Raw genomic sequence first — 25,836 nt, 5'->3', positions numbered from 1 at the left:
GATTTGCTGGATCTTATTTTGACTGTTGATCTTACACATAACACGTTTGTCAACTTCACAAACAGAACAAGCAATTTTGTAACACCAAAAAAAAAAAGGACTAGCAATTTCTAATGCATAGGCAAAATAAGAATTTAAAGAATCAATTTGGGTTACATAAAGACGAAAATTTGAATAAATGTATGAACTTAAATGTCCAACTAATATTTGAGTACAATATTATTTTTCTCATTTTCAATGTCTTTTGTTTGGGGGGGGGGGGTGTGGAGGAAATCACAGGCCTAAGGCATTATTAAATCAGAAAGAATCCTCAGTGGTATAAGCAGAATCCGTGAATAGAGGATATCATCCTTTCATACGAAAGACAAGGCATAAAAGAGTCAACGGCACCCTATACTCTCAAATTTCCTCGGTCAGTTCTAAGCTTAAACATATTGCACTCGAGCAACAACTAGCATACTATAACTTAAATAGAATTCCTCAGTAGGATTGACATAATAAAAAGAGAAAAAAATTGTAAAATATAAACTGGAGAAGAGCCATAAACAATGCCTGTTCTGCTCACCAGAATTTAAGCAATTGAAAGGCACTGCCTTTCCGGGCTTTACTGTAGAGAATAGTAATGACTAATAAATCACTAGTATGTGCATTCTGAACATGTCAATGGTCAGACATTTAGGAAGAGAACAAGTGCCAGTGATGATCTGCGGGTAAATTTTCCTTGATCTTCTCAAGCCGTTTGAGGATCTCCAAGAAGGAAGGTCTTTGATTCATATCAGCACTCCAACATTCCACGGTTAATCTAAGTAAAACCAAGAAGGAATCTATTAGCAAAAGAAGTCAATTCTCACACCAATGCTTTCAATTGGGTTGGAAGTCTTGAATGGTTGTAGATATAATACAATTTTGGTTATTGCACTAAGAGGAATCAGACTAAAAAAACAGCACGAAAACAAGTATTTGTCGTAAGCATCCTCTTTATCCAAAGCACTTTGGCAAGTACGGATAAATGAGTCAGTCAAGTTGGCGCACTTCTGGCACTTTCAATAGTAAGAAGGAAAATAAAGTCGCATTTCCTTACGTTTTAACCAGCAAACATGGGTTTCTCTTGCCCTTTTTGTGTGCAGAATGAAAATGAAAGAAATCAAAGTTGAAAAAAGTGATTTTAAAGTTAAAGAATGGTCATTAGGTCCTTTTGTTAAATAATAATAAAATATAGAAACTGTTAACTATAATGACCATATAGATATAATAAACATTATGAAAAAATGAAGGAGTGACGAAGGCTAAATAGGCATTAGTAGGCAAAGGATACAAAATGGAAAAATGCTTTAGACACATGTCAGAAATGACTCACTGTCGCAGTTCAGGGGTAAAACCCCTTGCACGAATAGTTGGTCTGTGTCCTTCAGCCACGTGTTTGGCTGCATCATAAGGTTCATAACTTGCAAAAGGTGGTTCCCCTTCAAGCATCTGCTCCAAGTAAGAGTCAATCAGAAGTAGCTTCAAATTATATCACTTTAAACATCTACTTTGCAAGAAAGAAATATTACCTCATACAGAATCATAGCAAAGGAGAACACATCAACCTTCTTATCGTATCTCCGGTGTTTGAAAACTTCGGGAGCCATATAGCGGTCTGTTTTTGCCCCAAGCACATGAAAATCAGAATAAATTTTGAATAGAAATTATCGCCATTCTTTTTACATAACTTTTAAAAACACTCACAGCTTCCAGTTTCACCAGTCATCTTGTAAACATCATGAGAATTCTTGACCTTGATAAGCTTACTCAGTCCAAAATCCCCAACTTTCAAATGGTCTGCACTAGAATTGACCAAAAGAACATTCCTGAAATTTTAGGAAATAGTTTCAATATGAAATATATAAAGATTTTATAAATTCGATATATATTCTTATCTTCTCGGTAACAAAGTTTTGTCATTCTGGGAGAGCTGAGAAGAGCAAAATGCATGTCAATTTCCTGTAAATAAATTCCTTGAGATTTTGTTGTGTGTGTATTATGTCACCACCGATATATAAATACATATTTTCCTACATAGGATACAGATAATCAACTTACCTTGGCTTTAGGTCTCGATGAATTATAACATTTGGTTCATTGTGAAGATAGGCCAACCCTCTGCAAGCAATATTCATAGCTTTGACATTAGCATTGTAATTAGATTAAGCCGGACCTGTGATTGCAATGACTTCTATGTTTTCTAATGCTAGTTTTGTCAGAAGAAATTGAATGCTTTAAGTAACATCCTCATATTAATGACGACAACGACAATAACAAAAGCTATAGGGCATGTTTGGTTAAGCAATTAGGGAGGGTAAAAGTAGCTTTTATGGAGCAAAAGTCAGATTGAGTTTTATTATCATGTTTGGCATCACTCTTGGTTACAAGTCATTTTGCCTAAAGAAGCCACTTAAGTCATAAGCTAATTTTTATGGCTTATGAACTATGCAAAAGCACCTTTCAAAAGCAAAAGACATTTTTACCCCTATGTTTATGTTGTTCTTATACTTCTCACTACATATTTCTTGTGCTTCCCAATCAATTTTTAGTTATTTATTGTTAATACTCTTTTAAATAAAAAATTATTTTCAACAAAATTTTTATAATATTTTTAATATTATTTTTCATTTTATATCTACATAAATTGTGTAGAGTAAATCATTCAATTAATTATGTAATATTTTTGGTTAAAAAAATTTTACATTACTACGATTTTTAATATAAATATACTTTATTCATTAAATATAACTTGTTCCTATTAAAATAATTTAAAATTACTATATTTTTTAGGAAAAATTAGGGAGAAGGACCTAGAAAAAATAGCATTTATTAGAAATGATCATAAAAATCATAATTATTTAGAAGGACCAAATACTAAAATATAAATTCAAAAATACTAAATTACCCCTAACAAAACCTCCTAAATTACCTCCTACCGTTATGGGTTTTTTTTTTTTTTAAGAAACTAAAACTAAAACCAAAACCACCCATCATCCCCACGTCCCTGTATATCCTTTATTAATTCAACCTTTTTCTCATCCAGATTGGTATTGATACCATCAATATTTCATTTAAGTATTAACATTAGTATTTATCGATCTTTTATTCATCATTACGTTTCTCTGCCTAAATTCATATTATCAACACTAATATCAACAAAAATCTTTTCACTAAACAAAAAACTAGACTTATTTTATATCTTGTCAGAATTATCTATGTAAATTTATGTGATAAATATAAGAGGAAATATTAAAAGATTTAAGGACGATGAAAGAAATTATATTTCACTTACAAAAATAACAACAAGGGAATATGCCCCTAAGAAATTAATCTGTAAGCAAAGAATAGACTAAATGTAGAAGATGTTAAATTTTCTACCTCATATATATCTTAATAATTAGTATACTAACATGTTAAAAAAGCATTACCCCCAAAAAAAATCTCACTATTACTTGTTTATATTGTGATTTATCATAAATTTTGTTGATTATAGGGAAATTTTTATTGACAATATTTTTTTGCTTACAAACAAGTATTTTCTAAATTCTGACGGAGGTAATCAAAATTTCACATGAAAGATATATATATATTATTTGTCTTTTATTTTATTAAAATTATATGTATTTTTTATTTTTTTAGAACTTCATAATTTCTTGTAAAATAAAAATAAATTATACAAACTTTCTTTGATTTATTTAAAATTAGTTAACTTTTCATTTTACTTTCTAGATATGTAACCTTTTTTTTAACATATATAATAAGTTATAAAAAAATCGCAATAACTTTTTATTTCAATACAACTTTGTGCCGATTCTACAAATAAAATTCTAATTTTGTAGTAACCGAATAATACAATATATATTTAAGTAAATTCTAAAATTTGACAGAAACTCTGTTTAATTTAATAAAGTTTATAAATTCATAGTAGTTTTAATTTATAACCAGAGTGTAGGAAAGAAACAAGGAATGTGGGTCTATCAAAAAAAAAAAAAAAACAGAAACAAGAAATAAGAAATGTGGAAGGAAATTTAGGAGGTGTGGCTTGCGGCAATTTAGTAATTTTAAATTTATATGTTAATATATGGTCTTTTAAATAATTAATTTTTACGGTATTTTATAATAAATATTATATTTTCTAGGTCCTTCTCATTAATTTTTCCTATTTTTAAATTCATATTTTTTATTATTTAATAAAAGTCATACCCATTTTTGTCATTCTACAAGGCAAACTTAATTACCCAATCATAATCCAAACAATTTTCTACTTTACAAACTAACTTTATAAAAGTCAATCCAAACATAAATCACATTACCCAATCTATCTTTTACCCAATCTAACTTTTCTAAAAGTCAAATTAAAAATAAATTACTTTTTCTACGTCAATTCAAAAGGACCCATAATATTTTTGAATATATCTTAGGAATATATATAATAAAATATTTGAACAATTATGAAAAATATTTTGAGCATATTAAGCTAATTCTTAATACACATAAAAATGAATATAGGAAATAAATATACATAAAATGGGGAGAGGGGCATAGCTGATTTCACATTAAAAAGGGGCCAGCTAAGGTATTTTTGGGAATCATTAATAACACTAAGAAAAAGGAATATTTATAGTGGTGATATAAAGCATGATGCAAGTTAGAGTGATGTAAGGAAATAGAATGGGCAGTCAGATATAATTCTAGAATAAAATGTGAAAATAATGTTAAACGATAAATGAGTGAGTTGTTTCCTTAGGGCCTCTGGGGGTAGGAGTCAAGGGTTTCTAGAAAGGACAGAGTGTGCTTCATTTCCTTCGCTGGTCTATTGTTGGGAGGATTCTTATCCTCCCCCCATTAAGTAATCTCTTTTCCTTTTTTTGAGGGGCTTAGGAAAAAAGGAAAGGACGAACATAAAAGGGGGGTAAAGACATACCTGGCAATATCCAAAGCAAAGTTGACAGCAGTTGAAGGACTAAGTGTGCCTTTTTCCTTGAGATACTGATGAAGATCACCCTGCATATTTCCCAGGTAGGTTTATTGTACAGAAGCTAGACGCAGAATGTTAAACTGAAAGCAGATACATGCATTCACATACCCCTCTTAGATACTCAGTAATTAACAAAAGGGGCTTTTTATCAGTTACAGCTCCAAGAAACTGGACTATATTAGGGTGTCGAACCTTCACTAGCAAATTAACCTCATGCCTGAAGTCCTGGCTGCATTGAAAGTCAAACCCACCCAAAAAGAGAGGATGAGTGATTGCCACATATGACATCACAGAAAAATCTAGAACACAGGTAAAAAATTTATCGCTGCAAAAGTATCAGCTTAATAACAGTATGTCTCTATATCCTCCATGGCCCATGGCACAATGGAAGAAGAATTGATTACTCTTCCCTGAAAGGAGAGTAATTTAAACTAACAATAAGCACAATTAGCAAAGCAGATTAGTTAGTTATTTGAATGGGTCTTCATAGGCTTGAAAAGCAAGAAGAATGAAATTTACATCACCAATCTATCATCTGAGAGAGATGGAAGAATGCGTTTGACTGCAACTGGTGTTCCACGCCAATGTGCCTTCAAAATTTCACCAAAAGATCCCTGCAGAAAACATGCAGAACCAATAAGACTATATTTCATATGCAACCGTTCATCAAAGGCTTAAATTTAAAATGCAAGGGGAAAGATAAAAGCTATAAGGCGAAAGTAAAAGAGTGGGAGCAACAAACACTACAAAATATGAATGGCTCTGCTTCTTTTATCAATCATAAATAATCTTCAAGACTAAATTACCGCCCTTTTATGATCACCAGACAATGAAAAACCAACAGAAAGACGGCCAAAATTTATACTTCAAATAGAAAACAGCCAAATTTAAATTATGAAACCAAGCTTGTTTACAAAAGCTATAACATGCAGCTTTAGCTCCTAAAAGAATAATAAGGTTGATATGTTAGAATAATATATGCTAAGAAACACATGAAAACCAAAACTCAAAAATGGCTCGGTTTCTTTTATCAATCATTAATAATCTTCAACACTCAATTATTGTCATTTGATGATCACCACACAAGAAAGAATCAATAGAAAGAGGACCAAAAAGTTAGTTCAAATCGCCATGTTATAACATGAAACCAAGCATGCTTGCAAAAGCCATAGCATGAAACTTTAGGCCCTAAAGCATAATAGGGTCAACATCTTATAAAAATATGTGTCAAGAAACACAAGAAAACCATGACTCTGATGCAATCAAACTGTTTGCAAATATAGCATGCACAGTCAAAATTTCCCAATTGATCAGCATAATCCTAGCAAAATTCAATGTCAAAGACATATAGAAAAAGTAAAGGATACCTTTCCAATGCGAACTGAATTAGTGAAGTCCAGCTCAGAAGGGTCTATTTCCCAATCACACTTGTTAGGCAGTGGAGGAGCAACAGGCTTTTGTTCAAAATGACTCCCACTTTGACCCTGTATTATCAATGATTAGAAATAAAGACCCGTAAAAGTAATAAAAGCAACTAATGAACAAATAGCAGAATTTTCAGTGTTAGGTAACGAAGACTCATAAAGATCAAGCTGCTAAGCAAATGGTTGAAGTAAACAAAGTAAAATTAGCAAACTGCAACTTATCGCCCACCTTAACCTACTTTAATGCACACAAAAGTAGCGAAAAGGAAAATTCTTGAAGATAGACTATCAAGGCCAATATAAAAGCACCGTAACCCCCAACTTCAGACTGGTTCTAACAAGGCTCCAATCATTATGGAAGCAATGACAGCTCCAAAGCAGCTAAATATCCACATGTTGCTTAAACCTACAGGTTGGAATCAACGTATATAATGCACTAAATGGTTTTGAGGAGCCACCCGTTAATTTTGGAAAAGGATGGGCGGCCTATGTTTAGATGAACTAAGAGCATTTAAAACAAAGAGGAAGAAGTTATCCTATTCCTTAAGAGTAAACAATAGCTTAAGTTTATTTGTCGGGTTAGCTTGCCTTGGCTCCAAACCTCATGATTGTGTGTATCAACTTTGACAAAACATGTTATCCAGCTTCCGTTGTCAAAGCAAAACTTCATAGATTGGTCCATCATTGTTCAGGTGTGTGAAAAGGGTTGTTCCTCCTTTTTTTTTCTTTGTTATATTTTTTACCCCTGTTATTTTCTTATTTCCCAAGGTAACCTTAGCTTCTGCTTCGCTTGAGATCTAAAACCTCCTTCCCTCGTGGAGAGGGGGGAGAGGAAAAGGTTAAATTGCTCACTACATAATCTTTTTATGTAGATAGTGAGAAGGAGAAGTCAAGACAAGAAAACTTATGATTTGCTTTTAATAACTTCTAAAGATACGAAGTTGAGAATTAGAAATGAGGCTTATCGACTGATGTGGAAATATATATATCACCCTGCAAAATATTGGCCCATGCCAAAAATAATGACTTGGCAAGACAAAATGATAACAATACGATAGCCGCTTGCGCAGCGGCCATACCAACTACAGACTCTAACTGCAAGTTGAGAAGGGTATTTAGGAGTATCAGCAGAAAGCGTGTTTGCAAAAGACACCGTGCTGATAAATCATAATTTAACAAAATAGCATTCAAAGTATTGACAAGCAAAGTAAAACTACCAAAAAAGAAAAAAACCAAAGAAAGAAAGGAAAAAACAAGTTCCATGGTCCCTTTTTAAGAGAGAAGCAAACTTACAAAAGACAATCCTCCATGAGATTTTAAAAGCTCCACCATGGTAAGCCTCTGAGCGCCTTCTGCATCAGCTAGAGGCTGTTGGGGGAAAAAAATCGAAGTTTTAGACATTCATAAAGTTCAGAAATTTTAATTGCACAAAAAGAATGGAGTTCTGTGTCTTAATTAGGAAGAAATGCAATACAGTGTTTTTCCAGCGATCTGCGCGTTGACATCGGCACCATATTCGAGCAAGCACTTAGCAACATCGACCCAACCATGAAGAGAAGCCACATGAAGAGGGGTACGATTGTCATAATCTCTGGCGTTCACCAGCGTCCGATCCTCCTCCAGAAGCTTGCGAACAGCAGTGGCGTCGTTTTGATGGGCATGCCACAAGATCAACGAGGTGCGATTCACTCTGGCCTTATCCTTCTGCTTGTCCCTGTCCGGCTCCGAGGTACAACCGCCGGACGAATCGGCGCCGGCAGTGGAGTTCTCGGAACTCATGGCGTGGACGGACGGATCTGATGGATCCAGTGGCCGCAATTGTGGGAAAGTATCAAAACAATGAATCAGAATTGAGTGAGGGAAAAACGAAACGCTAGTTATTTCAGTTATTGTCGGCAATTGGATTTTGTGGCTACTTTTTTGGTGGTAAAGATTTGGATTGGCTCTGATTACCGTAGGAATCGAAGCACGAAGAGGAAGGGGGGAGTCTAGTTTCTGTAGGATCTTAGGTGTCAACTGTGAAAATGTCGGCCTCTGTACTTTAGCTAGTATTTTACCTGCGACTCCCTCCTCCTTGGTCTCTCCTTTACCTGGGAAAATAACTTTACAAGTAAGTAAATTATTTATGCAGCCCGTACCAGAAAAAAAATGTTGGATTTATAAATAATTTTAATATGTCAAAATTTATTTTTTTGTCATAATATGTCAAATTTTTTACAAAAATAATCATCATCACCTATTTATCATTTTAAAATTTAAAAAGTATTTTATAATATTTTTTCGTAATTTTTCTCATCAATAAAATTAATAGTTAATAAAATATAATAATATTTTACTAAAATAATTTTGTTTATTAAAGCATTTTAAAGAGTTACGAAAAATACTTTTAAGAAAAAAATTGTGCCAACAAATTATTTTAGGTGCTGAGTGATACTTAAAAAAAATATTTTAGGATTCTAAATACATATAATATAATAGAATTTTTTTTGCAGCTAATGACATGGACAAAATTGCACTGAAAATATACATTAAGAGTAAAACAGTACTTAAACAAATATTGTAAAGGTAAAGTTGTATCAGAAAAAAGGTTGTGATATTGAATGTAATTAAAAAATAACAAATGTCATTTTATAAAAAACACCCACCCAATTTATTAAAATAAATTAAATTAGGAATAAAGTGCATTCTGTATTCCCAAGTATTTTTGTAAGAGCACCTAATATTTTAAAATATTTTGTCGTATAATTTTTCCTACAAAATTTTTTTTCAAAAGTAATTTCACTCCTAAATTTTTTTTTTGGGCAATTTCAGCCCTATAATGTTCCATACTCAATTTTCAGTCATTTTAGATTTTTTCAATTCCATACCTATATTTCATGTATTAAATATTAAAAATAATAAAGATTGATAAGTTGAAAAAATATTTAAGATTATTAGTAAAAAATTAAAAAATTTACTATTAAAAATGTTAAAGATGAGTATTAAAAATATGAAAGACAAGTACTCACAATTAAAAAAAAAAGCCAACGAAACAAAATTAACTTGGATAATACTTTAGCATAAAATTGCACTAAAATAATTATTTTATGATATTGAATATTTAAATGTTATTAAAAAAATATTTTATGATATTGAATACATTTTATTTAACATGCTTTTTAAAAAAGTTAACAATGGGGTTCAAATTGCTCTGACAGAATACCTTAAGGACAAAATTTCTCTTAAAAAAACACTTTAGGTGACTTAGTGCACTACAAATTATTTCAAAATATTGGATGCTCTTATAAAAATAATTTAAGATGCTAGATGCATTAACTTATTAAATTAAATAGAATAGCCAAGAATGTTTAAATTAATTTTGAAGAATAGATTCTAAAAAAGATAAAATAGATTACAAATAAAGACCCTCTAATATGTAAAATTGTGATTTGAGATCTTAAATTTGGAAAATAACAAATAAGGAGCCGGTCTCATTTTTGTAAATATGAAATCGTGATAAAATGTTTGAAATGCCCCTCAACTAAGTGAGAAGTTGACTATGAAAAATGACAAGTTCACTTTAGCGAATGACAACTTTAGTAGATCAAATCACAACTTGACTGAATGTATGTCAAATGACGAGTTGACTGTGGGAAATGACAAGTTCACTTTAGCGAATGACAATTTTAGTGGACCAAATCATAATTTAACTGAGAGACATTTCATATTTGCAAAAGTAAGACCTACTCCTTATTTGCTATTTTTCAAATTTAGAGTCTCAAATTACAATTTTACATATTAAGGGGTATTTATTTGCAATTTTCCCAATAGATTATGTAAAAAAGGTAATATTGATAAATTGAAAATATTTGAACCATTGTAATTAGAATAACTTTTTCATATATACATTATTAAATTACAAAAAACATAAGCTAATGTGATATTTAAATACTAAAATAATGAAAATGATTCTTTTGCATTTTTTACATAATAAAATATGTTAAAAATTTAAAAATTATTATACCAAAAATGAATAAAAAATTATTGTTGCTGATCAATGTTAAAATAAATAGGGTGTTTTTGAGATAAAAGAAGCAGCTTAATGGCAACAATGGCTTGGACATTTTGAAAAAAAAACAACAACAACAACTACTTATAAGTGATTTTACATAAAACCATGGTTTTTGCTCTCAAATCATGAAATTGATTTCTATCCCAAACACCTTTGAATTAGTTTTTTTCAGATGTAATTTTACTTAGTATGAAGTAAGGATCTGAGATAATATTTTTTTAGTGAGATGAGAGGAGTTTTTTCTCGATTATGTAAAAGTATTTTTTTTAAATAACTTTAGGGGTTACCACCCCCTCCACATCATATATAACATCATTTTGAAAGTGCCATGGTAATATGGGCTCGACCTGCTAAAAATTAACAGGTTAGGTTGATAAAATGCAAGTTTATTTTGAAGCGGACCTTTTTAACCCACATCAACCTACCACAAGCTAGCTCTTCTTCTTTTTTTTCCAGTTTTTTGTTTAAATTTTAATAAGAGAATTGATCATTTTCCCTCTACATAAATAAAGTGTTAGATATAATCAGTTTTGATGATATCAAATATTAGAGCAAAAAGTTTGCATCAAATGTTTATTTCATGCTTTAACTAACTATTATACTTAATGTTACTATCTTGTGTAGTTTGGTCAAAAAAAGAAAGGAGTTATCATGAGATTAATTCAAAAGAAGAAAAACAGAGATAGAAGAAATAAGAGCTTATAAGATCAAATAGGAATATCAAAATTTAAGTTTTTAGATGTGATATTAAAGGTTACTATGCTCAATGAGAAGTTAAAGTGGCTCAATTGGAAGTTAAAGTGGCCTATTTGAAAGTTATATTAACATACTTTAAGTCACTTTTCATCTAAACTCGAATACAACCTTCAAAGATTATCTTTTACAAGTGTTTTTTGAGCTCATTATCGATAAACACGTCTATCCATAACCTTTTCGAAAAATCACTACTCTGTAATGCTCTTTATTCATCTTTGACACATGTTAGGTATTTCAATAATATCTACTAAACTACAAATCTATTTGAGGTGAAACTTAATTCATATGAAACTAGACTCAGAACACAATCCATGAACACAAAGATCAACTCCAATGCTTTTCATATGAAGGAGATATTCTGCTCGAAAGATGATATTGAGGTTACACACGCCTTGTCCCTGATGAAGATAACTTTGAAAGTACAGTGCATTTTGGGGTGAGACTTGTTGCGTTGGAAAGTAGACTCGGAGAACTTTCTGGCAATAGGTCATTGTAACATTTAGAGTTGAATTGAAAGACTTATTATCACTCAATTGTTTATTATCGATAAAGTCATCAATAATCCACCTTATTGTTAAGCTTTTCGATATTTCAATAATTTAGCAAAGAAAAGACTTCATTTTATCGAATTCCTTATCATTAACATGTTTTATCAATAACATCTTCGAGTTTTGTACTTCACAAGCTACAGCTCAAGTTTTTAGAACTTTTAAATCGAACTTGATTTTGATGTATCAATCTCTTTATCAACTTATCAACAAGAAAAGTTTCAAAATTTTTCCAAGTTTTGAAGTTCTCAAGTTCCTTATTGAGTTTGTCTCAAATTGATTTCAGAAATTGGTTTTACAAAATAATTCTTAAAGAATTCATCAATAAGATTATCAATAATTAAGTTTATCAATAAGCATATTGATAGAACCCAATCTTTATATGGCTTTCTCAAGTGTTTTCTAATGTTTTGCAACACTTTTACCCTCATTATGCATGCATTTATATCCATTTAATTACATTAAGTCATGTATTGCATTTTGTTGTTTAAGGGGTAAAAAGGGTCATTTTTTCTCTTCTAAATATTAATTGCCTTGATCTGTAATCAGTTGGTCTTTACAAAACTCTTTGTTGTGATTTTCAGGAAATTGGAGAAGGACCCAAGAATCATGATAGAGCATGGATGGAGCCAAAATGTTACAAGGACCAAAACACAAAAGTTGGGAGTGTTTTGCCTTCCCAGGTCGCGACATGGACTACTTAGGTCGCGACTTGGATGCCCTTTTAATAAAACTACGCGTTTTGGACCTGAGTTAAGATGAGAGCTCTCTGTCTTCCCAGGTCGCAACATGGAACCTCTCAGGTCATGACCTGACCCCCCCTAAGTCGTGACCTAAGTGCGTTAAGTGAAGCTGTGCATTTTGGAATAGGTTTCTGAACTTCTATACCTAAGGAGGGCAGCCACCACAAAAGAGGATTCTTCCATTCTGCAAATTTGCACAAAGTTGAGTCACCATCATCTCCTCTCAAGTCTCCATTGATCCTACACCCAAAACTTCCATTTTTCTTCATTTCTTCATCATTTTCTGTATTTCTAAATCAATCAAACCACTCCAACACCCTTCTCCATTTTTCTAACCTTATTTTTAGTTTTAATCATGACTATTCATTCCCAGAGCGATTGCAATTGGTTTGAAGGCATGAGAGGCTAAACCCTTAGCCTCTTGGTGATGGAAGACAAAACTTGAGCTCAAGGACTTAATCGGGGAGTTTTCTTTCCATAGTCTAAACCTTTGTTTAATGTTGTGTTGAATTTTTTTAGATTTAGGAACTTTCTGCACTTGTATCAAACTTGGTTTATGATTGTAAATTTTGTGTTTAGAGTATTCTATTGTATTTGGATTGGATGATGTTAATGTTAATATTTAATATTTCAGTTTGAATCCTTGTGTTCAGTTTGATTATCCGTGATTATTGTTGATTAATTTGTGTGCTTGGTATTCTGTGGCTATCGATTGATAATGACATTCAGAGGGCATTTGCATCATTCATTCATTTACACTCTAAGTGGTTTTCAGCAGTGTCTTAAGAGGTGTTAATTAAGACATTGGACTCAAGTGATTACTTGGGGTTTTCTTCAGATCTAGGGGTTTTCCAAACTCCCAATCATTCTAAATAGCAGTGATAGCTGAGCTTTCATCATCAAGAGACTGTTTAACCATAATTCCCTTTTAATTCAAAACATTTCTTCATTCATTTAAAATACCAAAAACAATTAACTTTCTGCACTTTACATTTGTTACACCACTTTTAAAACAACTAAAACCCCTCTTTTTTACAATGTTTTTTGAAAACCAAGTTAGACTAGGATTTCCAATAACAAGCTCATCGAGAAGAATGACTGGTTGCATCCCATACTGCATTTTATCTAGTGCAACTCTCTTTCTTGACTATCCGAAAGGTGACAGTCCAGCACATTGATCACATATCAATCACCTGAAATGGACCTCTTTGTGTTTACTTTGGTATTTATTGATAAGATTATCAATAAATCCTTTTATCGATAAGGTCATCGATAATTGCAGTACTTTGACAAGCTTTCTACCTTTAGGTTTTTTGAAAAGGTTCACGATAATTATATCTTGTAATTTCAAATATTTATCGATAAGATTTTCGATAAAGTTGTTTATCGCAAATGAATTTCAAGCTTTCACTCCAACTTTCATATCATTGAACAATTATTGATAAAATTTTTGATAATAATGATTGTCAAGTTCTTCATCGTTAAATAGTCTTTCAATTTTGATATTTGATTCTTTAAACTAACTGAGATTTACTTGTTTAAAAGTTGATTATTGATCATCGTTTGCTTATCTTTGCTACTATGAGTTACTAATGACATATTTGAGCAAAATTAATGTAGGATTAATTGCTCAATAGGAAAATGATGATGATTAGTTATTTTATGTCAGAAACTTCCAACGTCTAGCTTTAACAGTCATATTCTTCAAGCCAAACAGGAAGAAGATAACCGACAGTGAAATGCTCAACATCAACTATAACTAGAAGGGGCATTCAAAGTCAGAGTAATAAAGAAAGCCTGAGCTTATAATGTCAAAGTGCTGAGATGACAAATTAGCCTATCTTATTTAAAGCTCTATGAGAATACTCTCTTTCCTTGTGTTTTAGAGATTATGCACATACAATTTTGAGATAGAAAGAAGAGTTTTCTATGTGCTTAAAAGTTATTGATCATTTCTTTGAGAGAAAAAATAATTGAGTTTCATTCTGATCATCATACTATAATCTTACAACGTGTAAAGAGGAGTGAATCCTTATGGGTGTAAGAAGGAGTGCTTGCCACAGTATGAGATTGTTATGCATTCTAGTGGTTTTGAAGTGCTCAGTTTAAATTTGAGGGAGATAGTAGATTGAAAATCTCAAGTGGAGCCTAGAGACTGGCCGTAGGTTTATGGAGAGACCAAACTAGGATAAATCACACTTTGCATCTTCTCTTTCCATACCTCTTCATATTTCCAACTAAACTATTATATCCTTATGGAGAGACTGAACTAGGATAAATCACAATTTGTATCTTTTCTTTCCATACCACTTTATATTTCCAGCTAAACTACTATACTTCCTTGATTAAGCTTTTGTTGTTCATTATTTTTATATTCTAAATTTCTTATGATTTTCACTATTGCGAAATAGTTTTTGATTTTAATAAAAACCTTATTCGCCCCTCTTGAGTAATTAGCTATTCTAACATATGGCCTTATATTTTGTTAGAAACTTAATATTCTAAATTTGATTTCTTGTTTTTATTTTACTATTTTTATATTAATAAAATAACTATTAAAAATATATTTTGTTTTTATATTTTCAAGTTTTGAGGTTAATTTAATTATATAATTATATGAAAATATAAAAATAATTAAAATTCAATCTATAGAAATTTAAAATTTAATTTAAAATTTTAAAATATATATGTAAAAAATTGTTTGAAAAAATGTGAGTTGGTGTGCTGGGTAGGGCTACACATGGGCAGGGCTAGGCAGGGCATACCCCTTGCCCAATGCCTAGCCCGAAAGATGAGCGGGCTGCGTTTTGCAGCCCGCTGCCCAGCCCTGCCCAGTAGAAGCCCTAACCATTTTGGGCAGGGCAAGGATGGGCTAGGCAGGGTGGGCTTTTCTGCCCAGCGTAATGACACTATGCCTTATATCATATGTAGAAAAAAAAATTCAATTATCGTGTTTTGAGACAAGTGAGAGGAAAAAAATTATCACGAGTGAGTCTATCACTCATATATATATAAGGCCTATGTAGTCTTGTTCTTCAACTTTCAATTTCTTATGGGAGGTAAAAAAATATATTTAATAATTAGAACATTTAATAATCAAGCTAAATCAGTAGTTCAATTCCTTAGTTTATTCATATACTTGGCAGATTCTTATAATCATGTGAAAGCACAAAATTTGAAAGGTGGTTTTATTTTTCTTTTTTTTGTTTTAAAAAATTGGATGTAAGAGAAAAAGAAGGAAATTTGACTTGGAGTAATTTAGTATATTGAATCTTATATTTTGATATTTAACTCTTTTATATAATTATAATTTTATGTTCCTTTCATTTTTTTTCTAATTTTACCTAATTTTTTTGGCCAAAACAAAAGAGATAATTGCTTAAAATAATATTTTCTTATATATATAATTATATATTTTTTCGGGCAGGGCCAAATGGGCAGGGCAGCATACCCTGCCCGTGGCCCTGCCCTGCCCGTGAATTAGCCCAGCCCGAAGATGCCTATTTTTGCTTGGGCAGCTTTTTACTGGGCTGGGCTGGGCGCTTTTCTTGCGGGCTTGGGCGGGCTTATTAGGCATGCGAGCCTCATGCACACCCCTAGTGCTGGGTTAGCTAAATTATAGCCTGCTAGGTAGTAGGCCTATTCATCCCAATTAGGAGTGTTCATGAGGCCCAGTAACCGGTATGCCCGTTTAAACCCACCAAAATAATGCCCTGCCCAGCCCAAAAGATACAGCCCGAAAAAAAAATGAGTATTTTTGGACTGGGCTATTCGTGCGCAGGGTCGGGTCATGGGCATGGCATGCAACCCTGCCCATTTGGCCCTACCCGAAATATATATATATATATAATTATCTATATTATAATATATATTTTTTCAGAATTATAATATATATATAGTATAATATTAATATAGTATATTTTATTATACTTCAATACGCAAAATGAACATTACTTCCTTATATTATTAGACTTCATATTTTTAAAGTTCTAGTTTTTTTTTTAAAATCATACCACCTTTTTTAACTTTTTAAAATTATCATGTTGTGTACTATAATTGTGTTTTAACTTTTATATGCTGATATTACTTCATATATCATGAAATGATACTAATTATACCAATTTGAATGTAATATATAGATCTCTATAAATTATATTAAACTATAAGTTAATAATATAATTGAACATGTTAATATAGCTTGTATTTTTTTATATGTTTTGTTATTTTCTCAGCTTTGTGGAGGTTGATGCAAATCATTTGGACTTTAAGACTTTAATTACAATTTTTTTATTTTCTTATTTTTAATAAATTATGAATATTGTTAAATTCTTAAAGTATGGATATCTGTTAAGACATACGACAGTTTCATGACTCAAGTTATAAATTTGGGCAAGGAAAGCCCGCCCTGCCCAGCCTGTAATAGCCCAACCCAAAATAGTATGGACTTTTACTAGGCAGGGCCGGGCACCGGGCTACATTTTGTAGCCCACTCATCTTTCGAGTTGGGCATCAAGCAAGGGTCCTGCCTTGCCCAACCTTACCTATGCACACCCCTACCCAACTCATATAAGTTGCAACACGTGGCGAGTTGGCCTGCATTCACAGCTCTAGTGTTAGGTGTTTAGATGAAACCAAACCATAGTTTAGAGAATAGTTTTTGATGAATAAATTCTTGGGAGAATAGATTTTGTGAAGAATAGATTCCGATAAAATGAAAGTGTTTTGATAGTTGTTATCAGAAGCACTTTTTATATGTGCAAATTATTAAAAAAGACATAAGTTAGTATGATAATTACATAAAAGATAGATTTTATAATATATTTTAATTTCAAGGAATAAAATTGTTAATAATATATTTTTTACCAACATAATTAATAATATATAAGATAATGTAATTAATAAATAATTAATATGTGTATACATATTTATAAAATATAAGATTAAATATGTTTATAAAAAAATAATTGATGGGTGTAAAATCATACTATCGTTGAGATCTATTCTAACAGGCACAATTATACTCTCTAATTTGAACCAGAAGCAGAATGGATTCATTTCTTTTGAAACCATAGTTTTGAATCCAAAATCATGATTTCTGTTTTTTCTCCGGTGTTTGACAATTTTTTTTTGCCCAAACTAGTTACCCAAAATTCAGTGGAACGTTGCACAGTGATGTTTATTCAGTGCTCGAATTCTTTTCTAGTCATTCCTTATATATTTCATTACCCTCCCATCCCCGGACCATAACTTAAGAAAAATCTCAAAAAATATTTTTAAAATTTTAAAATTTTAAATAAAAAATGATTTCAATAATATATTGTCATTTTTTTTTCAAATGTTGTCAATTATTATTAAAATATAATAAACAAGAATGATTTAAAATTTTAAAATTAAAAATATATTTTTTAAATTCTCTCTAAAATTTATTGAATTCAGGTGTATAATATTTTCATTTTAATATATTGATCCTTTTATCAAAAGAAAAAGAATATTCCTCGTATCTTGACCTATTGGTCAATCCACGTCCAATACCTTTTGTTATTATAAAACTAATAAAAAAGACCTTTCTCCGCCTTTTGGCTAAGATCAATTTATAAAAATAATAAAATATAAATTATCTGATAAGAGTGACAATGACTTTTAGATGTGACAAATGAAAACTTTACATTCGCAAAAAATGTTCTCTGTTGCTGAGCAAGATTCTGCTTCTTAGTCTTATTTAGATTAACATTACAAAAGTGTTTATAAATATTTTTTTATAAATTGAAATAAAATTTTTTTTTATATACTAATCTCGTATTTCGTAAATGATATTTAAAAAGTTATTTATAAATTATTCTAAATAAATTCTTAGTTATATTATTACTAAGCATCATTTATTACATTTATCCTATTAACTCAACTCATAATTTCACGGGAAAAGAAAACATGCAAGATGCAGGTTAAAAAAAAAAAACAGAGAAAGAAAGAAAGAGAATATGCGAGGGATTTTTTCTTTTGCCACAGCAAGGGATTGTTATAAAAGAGAGAGATAATAATAAAGTCAATACAAAATTATTTTAGTTAAATAAAATTAAATGAAGAGAGCGAAAAAGAGTATAATTAAATAAAAATTATATGCAGTTTAAATTATAGAGAATTCCATTATAGTGCCATAAAAGGGACTTATTTTCAATGAGACCCAAACAATTCTCAACACTCGTTATTTTCTTATGCTTAATTGTTAACATACATATGTATAGTTATAAAAAAAACATGAATATTTATAATTTTCTGTATCAGAACATGTTAAAATATAAATTTGGACGTATAAATAACTCTACCTATATTGTATAGCCGATTCCAAGCCCGGATGAAGGAGGAAGGTTGTGTTGGGCCCTTGATAGCCAACGTAAAAACCCGTCGAATCTCATGAATATAGATCAACAAAGTAATTATGTTAATGCTAAGACGTTGCCCAGAAGTGACACACTGTATGGCCCGGGTACAGTGAGAAGTGAGCTGGAGCCCCTGCATCGTTACTGGGATGTAGTGTTAAATGAGCAAGGGCTACCGCACTCTCCTAGACGGAGGCAGTTAAAGAAGTTGGTTCATGAGACCAAGATTAGATTTGGCACTTGAAATATTGGGACGTTAAATGAGACATCTATGGAGGTAGTAGGAGTTATGAGGAACAGAAGGATTAATATCTTTTGCCTCCAAGAAACAAATGGACTGAAGAAGTTGCCAAGAAACTTAGAGAGTATAAATTTTGGTACATAGGAAAGGTAAGTGCAAGGAATAGTGTTGGTATCATCATTGATGGAATATAGAAAAAGAATGTGGTGGAGGTTAACAGGTTTGATGACAGAATAATATCTTTAAGAGTAATTGTCAGAAAGGATACTATCAATATTATTAGTGCCTATACACCTCAGGTTGGGGCAAAGACACACCTTAAATATAACTTTTGGGAAGATATGGAGGGGTTGATTCAAAGCATACCACTCGAAGAAAATTTTTTTTATCTGTGGAGATCTTAATGGACATGTCGGCAGGGAAGCAAGACAATTCGGTAGGGCTCATGGTGGTTTTGGTTTTGAGTAGCTTAATAATGGAGGACAATCTATTCTTGACTTTTCTCTTGCATACAATCGCAAGATTGTCAACACTTGTTTTAAGAAGCGAGAGGAGCATTTAATCATGTACAAGAGTGGGGACTCAAAATCATATATTAATTTCTTTTTGGTTAAGAATCCGGATAGAAGATTGTGTACCAATTGTAAAGTTATTTCTAGAGATGATGTGACTGCCCAATATAGAGTACTTGTCCTTAATATACATTTTAAGAGTATCAAACAAAAGTATCATCAAGTGGTAAAACCCAGGGTTAAGTGGTGGCAGTTAAAGGGTGAGAAGCAGGAGTTATTCAAAAGGAACTTTTTAGAGGAAAGGATATAAGAGTTCTAGGGAAATGCGAACGTGATGTGGGAAGAGATAGCTACAAGTAGGGGTGAAAATAGGCCAGGCGGCCTGTCAGGGGCCTGTGGCCTGGCCTATTTAACCACCAGAACAGGCTCAGGCCTGTGAAAAGGCCTGTTTATGTTATCAGACTAGGCTCAGGCCTGACAATAAGCCTGTTAGGCCTGTCAGGCGGCCTGGGCCTGTTTTCTTTTTTTTTTATTTTAAGGTTAAAAATGTAATTTCACAAGGGTTAGAAATTTAACCTAAGTCACTACTCTCCCAAGTCCCAATCTTCTTCGGCTCGTCCGTTTCTTCTTCGGCTCGTCAGTCACTCAGTCCCAACTCCCAAACTCCCAATCTCCCGTTTCTTCTTCGGTTCTGGACGGTCAGTCCCAATCTCCCATTTCCTTTTCGGCACTCAAGAGTCAAGACCTCACTTCGTCCTTCCAGTTCCAGGGTTCTCTACTCTCCAGTCGGCGCTCGGCAACGGAAAACAGCAGACAGCGGAACTCAGAAGGTAGTTGACGGCGGTGCACGGGCTGACAGCGGCACATTCAGGTACCCAGTAGCTAATCGCACACGCTTCCCTTCTTCCCTTCTTCTTCCATTTTGTTCTTCGATGATCGCTGCGTTTTTTATTCCGTCATCGTCTCATGGATATAAATCTGCTGCCTCTGCATTTTCTATTCCGTCGCTGCGTTTTTTATTCCATTTTGTCAAGCTCTGCCTATTGATTCTTTCATGCAGGCTCTGACTTCTGAATTCTGATCTGCCGACGCCATTTTGAATTTTGATTCCATTTTGTCAAGATCTGCCAACAAGTAAGTCGAGTGTTGTAGCCTTCTTATCTGTTGTGCTTTGAATTTAAACCAAAAAAAACTTGCCTGGATTTTAGCCATTAATTAAATTTGTATAATTAAAAAATTTGCCCTGATGTTATTGTATTTGGTTCTGATAACTTGGTTTGTGATTGATATATAGGTTGGAGTCATTATTAGTTTGCTGGTTTTTGTGATTGATATATCGGTTGGAGACTTGGAGTCATTATTAGTTTTTTGGTATTTCGATCACTCGTGGATTTAGTGACATAGCTTATGGCATCTCATAGTTGAATTATCACTTATCAGTGTGTATAGATATTAGTACCCTGTAGCCCTGTAGGCCGTAGCTTTCACTCATCCAAGATAAAGGGTTCTTTAGTTTCAAGTCTGCGTTACCTCCTTAGTAGGCGTTCTGATTTTTTGTTGGTATTTCGATCACCATGCATGCATGTATTTGGTTTTGTTGTATATATCATCATCTTTGGTCAATATAAATTAATCTTTCATTTTCTTAGTAGGCGTTCTCCTTGTAATATATATCTTCCTCCTTAGTAGGCGTTCTGATTTTTTGTTGTTATTGAGTTCTAGTTAATGTCAACTCCACTTGGAAGTGAAACAATGTCATCCAATTCAGTTCCTCTTAATACAATTGCAACTGAGGTCAATCAACAAGCACCAACAGATTCTAGTCAACAAACTAATGATGAGAATGATGGTGCTGATTGTATCATTCAGAAAAAGAAGCGAAAAACTTCAGGTATTTGGGAGGAAATGGACCAAGTTGAGACTGATAATGGGCTCAAAGGTAGATGCAAGTATTGCAAACAACTATTTGCATACTCAGGTAAGGGAGCTAGCACTTCTCATCTTTGGAGACATGTTGGATCTTGCTTGCAAAGGAAGTTGCACAGTTCTTCACAACAAAAGCAACCCACCATTCCATTCCAACCTTCTAATCAGAGTGTTAATCCATTTATAGCACCTGGTGCTAGATATTCTAATGAAAAGATGAGAGAAATAATGGCTACTGCAATTATGGTACATGAGCATCCTTTTAACATTGTTGAGGATGAGGTTTGGATGTGGGGCTTTCAGTATGCAAATTCTGAATTTCAAAAGATTTCTCGCAAGACGGCAAGAAGTGATTGTTTGGCCATATATGAGGCAGAAAAGAAACAGTTGAAGGCTTTATTACAAGGTGTAAGCAAGATTAGTTTGACCACTGATATGTGGAAATCAGCTCACCAAGTAGCTGAATACATGGTTATCACTGGGCATTTCATAGATGCAGGGTGGAATCTGCAAAAGAGGGTTTTGAGTTTTGTGAAAGTTCCTGCTCCTAGACGGGGAATTGACATGGCAGATGCTATTTTCAAGTGTTTGAAGGCTTGGGGGATTGAAAACAAAGTATTTTCTGTTTCAGTTGACAATGCGTCTTACAATGATTCTTGTTTGAGGGCTCTTAAAGATACCTTATCACTTAGTAGTTCATTGCCTCTTGGTGGTAGTTTGTTTCATATTAGATGTTGTGCACACATACTAAACTTGTTGGTGCAAGATGGCCTTGGTAGAATTAGGGACATTATACATAATGTTCGTGAGAGTGTGAAATATATTAATTATAATGATTCAAGGCTGAAAGCATTTTGTGATGTTGTGGAGCAGAAACGGTTGAAGGAAAAGAAGCTCATCATTGATTGTCCAACAAGATGGAATTCTACATATAAGATGTTGTCTACTGCTTTGAAGTTCAAGGTTGTCTTTCCTGCTTATAAAGAAAGAGAGCCACATTACAACTATGCACCATCAGAAGAGGATTGGAATAAGGTTGAGAAGATTTGTAAACTTTTAGAAGTGTTTAATCTAGCAACTCATGTCATCTCAGGTAGTGATTATCCTACTGCAAATTTGTACCTTCCTGAAGTTTGGAGAGTGAAACAAGTAATTGATAATGCCACAGAAGATGGTGATTTCTTCATTAGAGAAATGGCATCCTCAATGAAAGAAAAGTTTGACAAATATTGGGGGGAATGTAATATGGTAATGGCCATTGCAAGTGTTCTAGATCCCAGGTGCAAATTATATGTTGTCAATTATTGTTTCCCTCTAATTTATAAACCTGATTATGTGGCTTTAGAGAATGTGGATAAAGTGGTGAGTGCTTTGAAAACAATGTATGATGAGTATGTTGGCTTGTATAAGGAAGAGACAACTATGGGTAATGAGCTTGTTAATGCTAGCAACAACTTTCCTGTTAATGTTTCTGGTTCTTCCATAGTTACTGGATTCGACCAAATCATGAGCATTGTTCGTGAAAAGCAAGCAATTCCCCCCATGAAATCAGAATTGGAAGCTTACCTTGAGGAGGGTGTTTACATTCCTGAGGGTAGTTCTAACTCATTCAGCGCCTTAGAGTGGTGGAAAAATAATAGTCTAAAGTATAAGATTTTGTCTAAGATGGCGGCTGATGTATTAGCTATTCCAATTTCAACAGTGGCATCAGAGTCCACATTCAGTGCTGGTGGTAGAGTTATTGATGAATATCGTTCTAAATTAAATGAACAATCAATTGAAGCACTTATTTGTGGTGGGGATTGGCTTCGCAATAAGTATGGTTTGAAAAAGAAACCAAAGGTATAAATTTTGAATTTTAAAAATAATTCCATTTCTTATATTTATTAGTTATTAAATTTTGTTATGATCTAATATATATTTGATGTCTTCTTCTCAGGTGTTTGAACAAGAAGAAGAAATTGTGTTGAAGATTTAATGCTTTGTAGTTGGATGATTTGTTGTAATTGTAACAAGAACAATTGTGTTAATTTGGTTATTTCATATTTCTTGTTTGTATTTTGGATAATTTGGATTAAGTTATTGTAATTTTGAATGGATTTATTTATGTTTACAATTTGTTAAAAATACAGGCCTTATAACAGGCCACAGGCCAGGCCTATAAACAAGCCAGGCTTAGGCCAAATAAAAGGCCTGTGACAGGCCACAGGCCAGGCTCAGGCCAACAGGCCTCATCACAGGCCTGGCTTGTTAAGGGTGAGGCCTGGCCTGGCCTGTTTCCACCCCTAGCTACAAGGGTTTGTATGGTAGCTAAGCAATTTTGGGAGAATCTAAAGGTCGTGGTCAGAGAAATAAGGAGACTTGGTGGTGGGATAAGAGTGTGCAAGAGAAAGTCAGATAGAAAAGAGATTATTTTAAGGCCATACATTTGTGCAATAATGTAGAAAACCGGAAAAAGTATCGTTTGGCTAAAAAAGAGATGAAGAGAGCAGTGAGCGAAGCACGTACTAAAGCTTATGAGGGGTTTTATCAGGAGTTAGGAACAAAGGTAGGAGAAAGAAATATTTACAAGATTGTAAAGCAAAAGGAGAGGAAAAAGAGAAATCTGCACCAAGCGAAGTGTATAAAGAACGAAGATAGGAAAGTGCTAGTTATTGACAGTGATATTAAGGACAGATGAGAAGCTTACTTTTACAAGTTGTTTAATGAGGGAAGCGATTATGCGACTCAAGACTTACAGGACTTGCTAATTAATGAAGATAATCGGAATTTGGCTTTTTACCGCAGGATCCGCATTGGAGAGGTCAAGGCAGCTCTCAAAAAAAATGGACAATGATAAAGCCGTTGGGTCTAATGATATTCCTACTGAAGTTTGGAAATGTTTGGGCAATGAAGATGAATTGTAGCTAACCAAGTTTTTTAATAAAATTTACGCTCTAAGAATATGCCGGATGATTAGAGGAGGAGCATTTTAGTTCCTGTTTACAAGAATAAAGGAGACATTAAAAACTATGCAAGCTACAGAAGGATAAAACTCATGAGTCATATAATAAAGTTGTAGGAAAAAGTGATTGAATATAGGTTGAGATTAGAGACTTCTATTTTAGAGAACCAACTTGGATTTATACCGAGGAGATCCACAACTAAAGCAATCTATTTACTAAAAAGGTTAATAGAAAGATATAGGAGTAAAAGAAAATATTTACATATGGTTTTTATTGACCTGAAAAAAACTTATGATTGTGTGCCAAGAGAAGTACTGTGGAAGGTTTTGAAAAAAAAAAAGTATATGAGTTGCTTATATCAAAGCCATACAAGATATGTATGAGGGGGTAACTACTAATGTAAAAATGCCTGGAGGTGAGACAAAGGACTTTTCCATTAAGATTGGCCTACATCAGAGATCTTCTTTGAGTCCTTACTTGTTTAATATTGTTTTGGACATTCTAACCGAACTTATTTAAAAAAGAATCCCTAAGTCCATGCTCTTCATAGATGACATAGTTCTCATAACATAATCAGAAGAAAAGATTGACTCTAAATTGGATTTATGGAGAAGGACTTCGAAGTCAAAAGGTTTTCGTTTGAATAGGAACAAAACAGAATATATGTATTATAATTTTGAGGAGAGACAGGGTAATGGTGATTTGGAGGTAAAGATGGGGGGATCGAATCATCCTTTAAGTATCAAAATTTAAATACTTAGGATATATTATACATGAGGATGTAGAAATTGATAGAGACGTTTCTCGTAAAATACAACCTGGCTGGTTAAAGTGGAGGAAAGCTACCGGAGTTATTTGCGCTAAGAAGGCACTCGAGAAGTTTAAGGAAAAATTTTATCAAACTGCTATAAGACCAGCTAAGTTGTACGGTAGCAAATATTGGGCGATAGAAGAAAAACAAGAGCACAAAATTGGGGTAGTAGAAATAAAGATGCTGAGATGGATGTGTGATCATATAAGAAAAGATAAGATTTGAAATGAAAATATCAGAGCAAAAATTGTTGTGGCGCCTATCCAAGAGAAAATGGTTGAAAATCGCTTAAGATGGTTTGGACATGTGCCAATAAGACCATTAGAAGCCCCGATGAGAAGGGTAGATTAAACAATACGAAATCCCATAAAAAAGGATAGAAGAAGACCGAAAAGAACGCTCAATAAAATCATTGAATAAGACCTCCTGGTCAACAACATATCTAAAGACTGGGTCAATGATAAAGCACGATAGTATAGTGTGATTCATGTAGCGGACCC

General features: G+C 32.9%; 1 protein-coding gene, 2 long non-coding RNA genes and 1 pseudogene across 3 annotated transcripts; 3 read left to right on the top strand and 1 right to left on the bottom strand.

Annotated features, from left to right (window-relative positions):
- Positions 1–292: 292 nt before the first annotated feature.
- LOC114758775 (integrin-linked protein kinase 1-like) lies at positions 293–8,387 on the bottom strand (annotated as a pseudogene).
- Positions 8,177–17,255, top strand: LOC114758776 (uncharacterized). Its single transcript, XR_003741846.1, has 4 exons — positions 8,177–8,246; positions 10,338–10,342; positions 12,248–12,251; positions 17,243–17,255. It is a non-coding gene; the product is annotated as an uncharacterized LOC114758776 (long non-coding RNA).
- A 3,244-nt stretch (positions 17,256–20,499) lies between these two features.
- Positions 20,500–21,638, top strand: LOC114758782 (uncharacterized). Its single transcript, XR_003741848.1, has 3 exons — positions 20,500–20,525; positions 20,715–20,788; positions 21,377–21,638. It is a non-coding gene; the product is annotated as an uncharacterized LOC114758782 (long non-coding RNA).
- Positions 21,639–21,808: 170 nt separating this feature from the next.
- LOC114758753 (zinc finger BED domain-containing protein RICESLEEPER 2-like) lies at positions 21,809–23,670 on the top strand. Its single transcript, XM_028947841.1, has 2 exons — positions 21,809–23,422; positions 23,520–23,670. Exons 1-2 carry the CDS (start codon positions 21,809–21,811, stop codon positions 23,556–23,558), a joined length of 1,653 nt encoding a protein of 550 aa, XP_028803674.1. The 3' UTR covers positions 23,559–23,670.
- The last annotated feature ends 2,166 nt before the right edge of the window (positions 23,671–25,836 follow it).

Source organism: Neltuma alba, unplaced genomic scaffold, assembly GCF_004799145.2.
Source record: "Neltuma alba isolate B1F8T4 unplaced genomic scaffold, ASM479914v2 tig00010746_pilon, whole genome shotgun sequence".
Taxonomy (NCBI): domain Eukaryota; kingdom Viridiplantae; phylum Streptophyta; class Magnoliopsida; order Fabales; family Fabaceae; genus Neltuma; species Neltuma alba.
The sequence above is the reverse complement of the archived record's forward strand: the minus strand, read 5'-3'. Positions and strand labels throughout refer to the sequence as shown.

Coding starts and splice junctions, on each gene's coding strand:
- LOC114758753 (XM_028947841.1), top strand. CDS start 21,809: ATGGCTACTGCAATTATGGTACATGAGCATCCTTTTAACATTGTTGAG. Junction 23,423..23,519: donor GTTTGAAAAAGAAACCAAAG/GTATAAATTTTG, acceptor TCTTCTTCTCAG/GTGTTTGAACAAGAAGAAGA.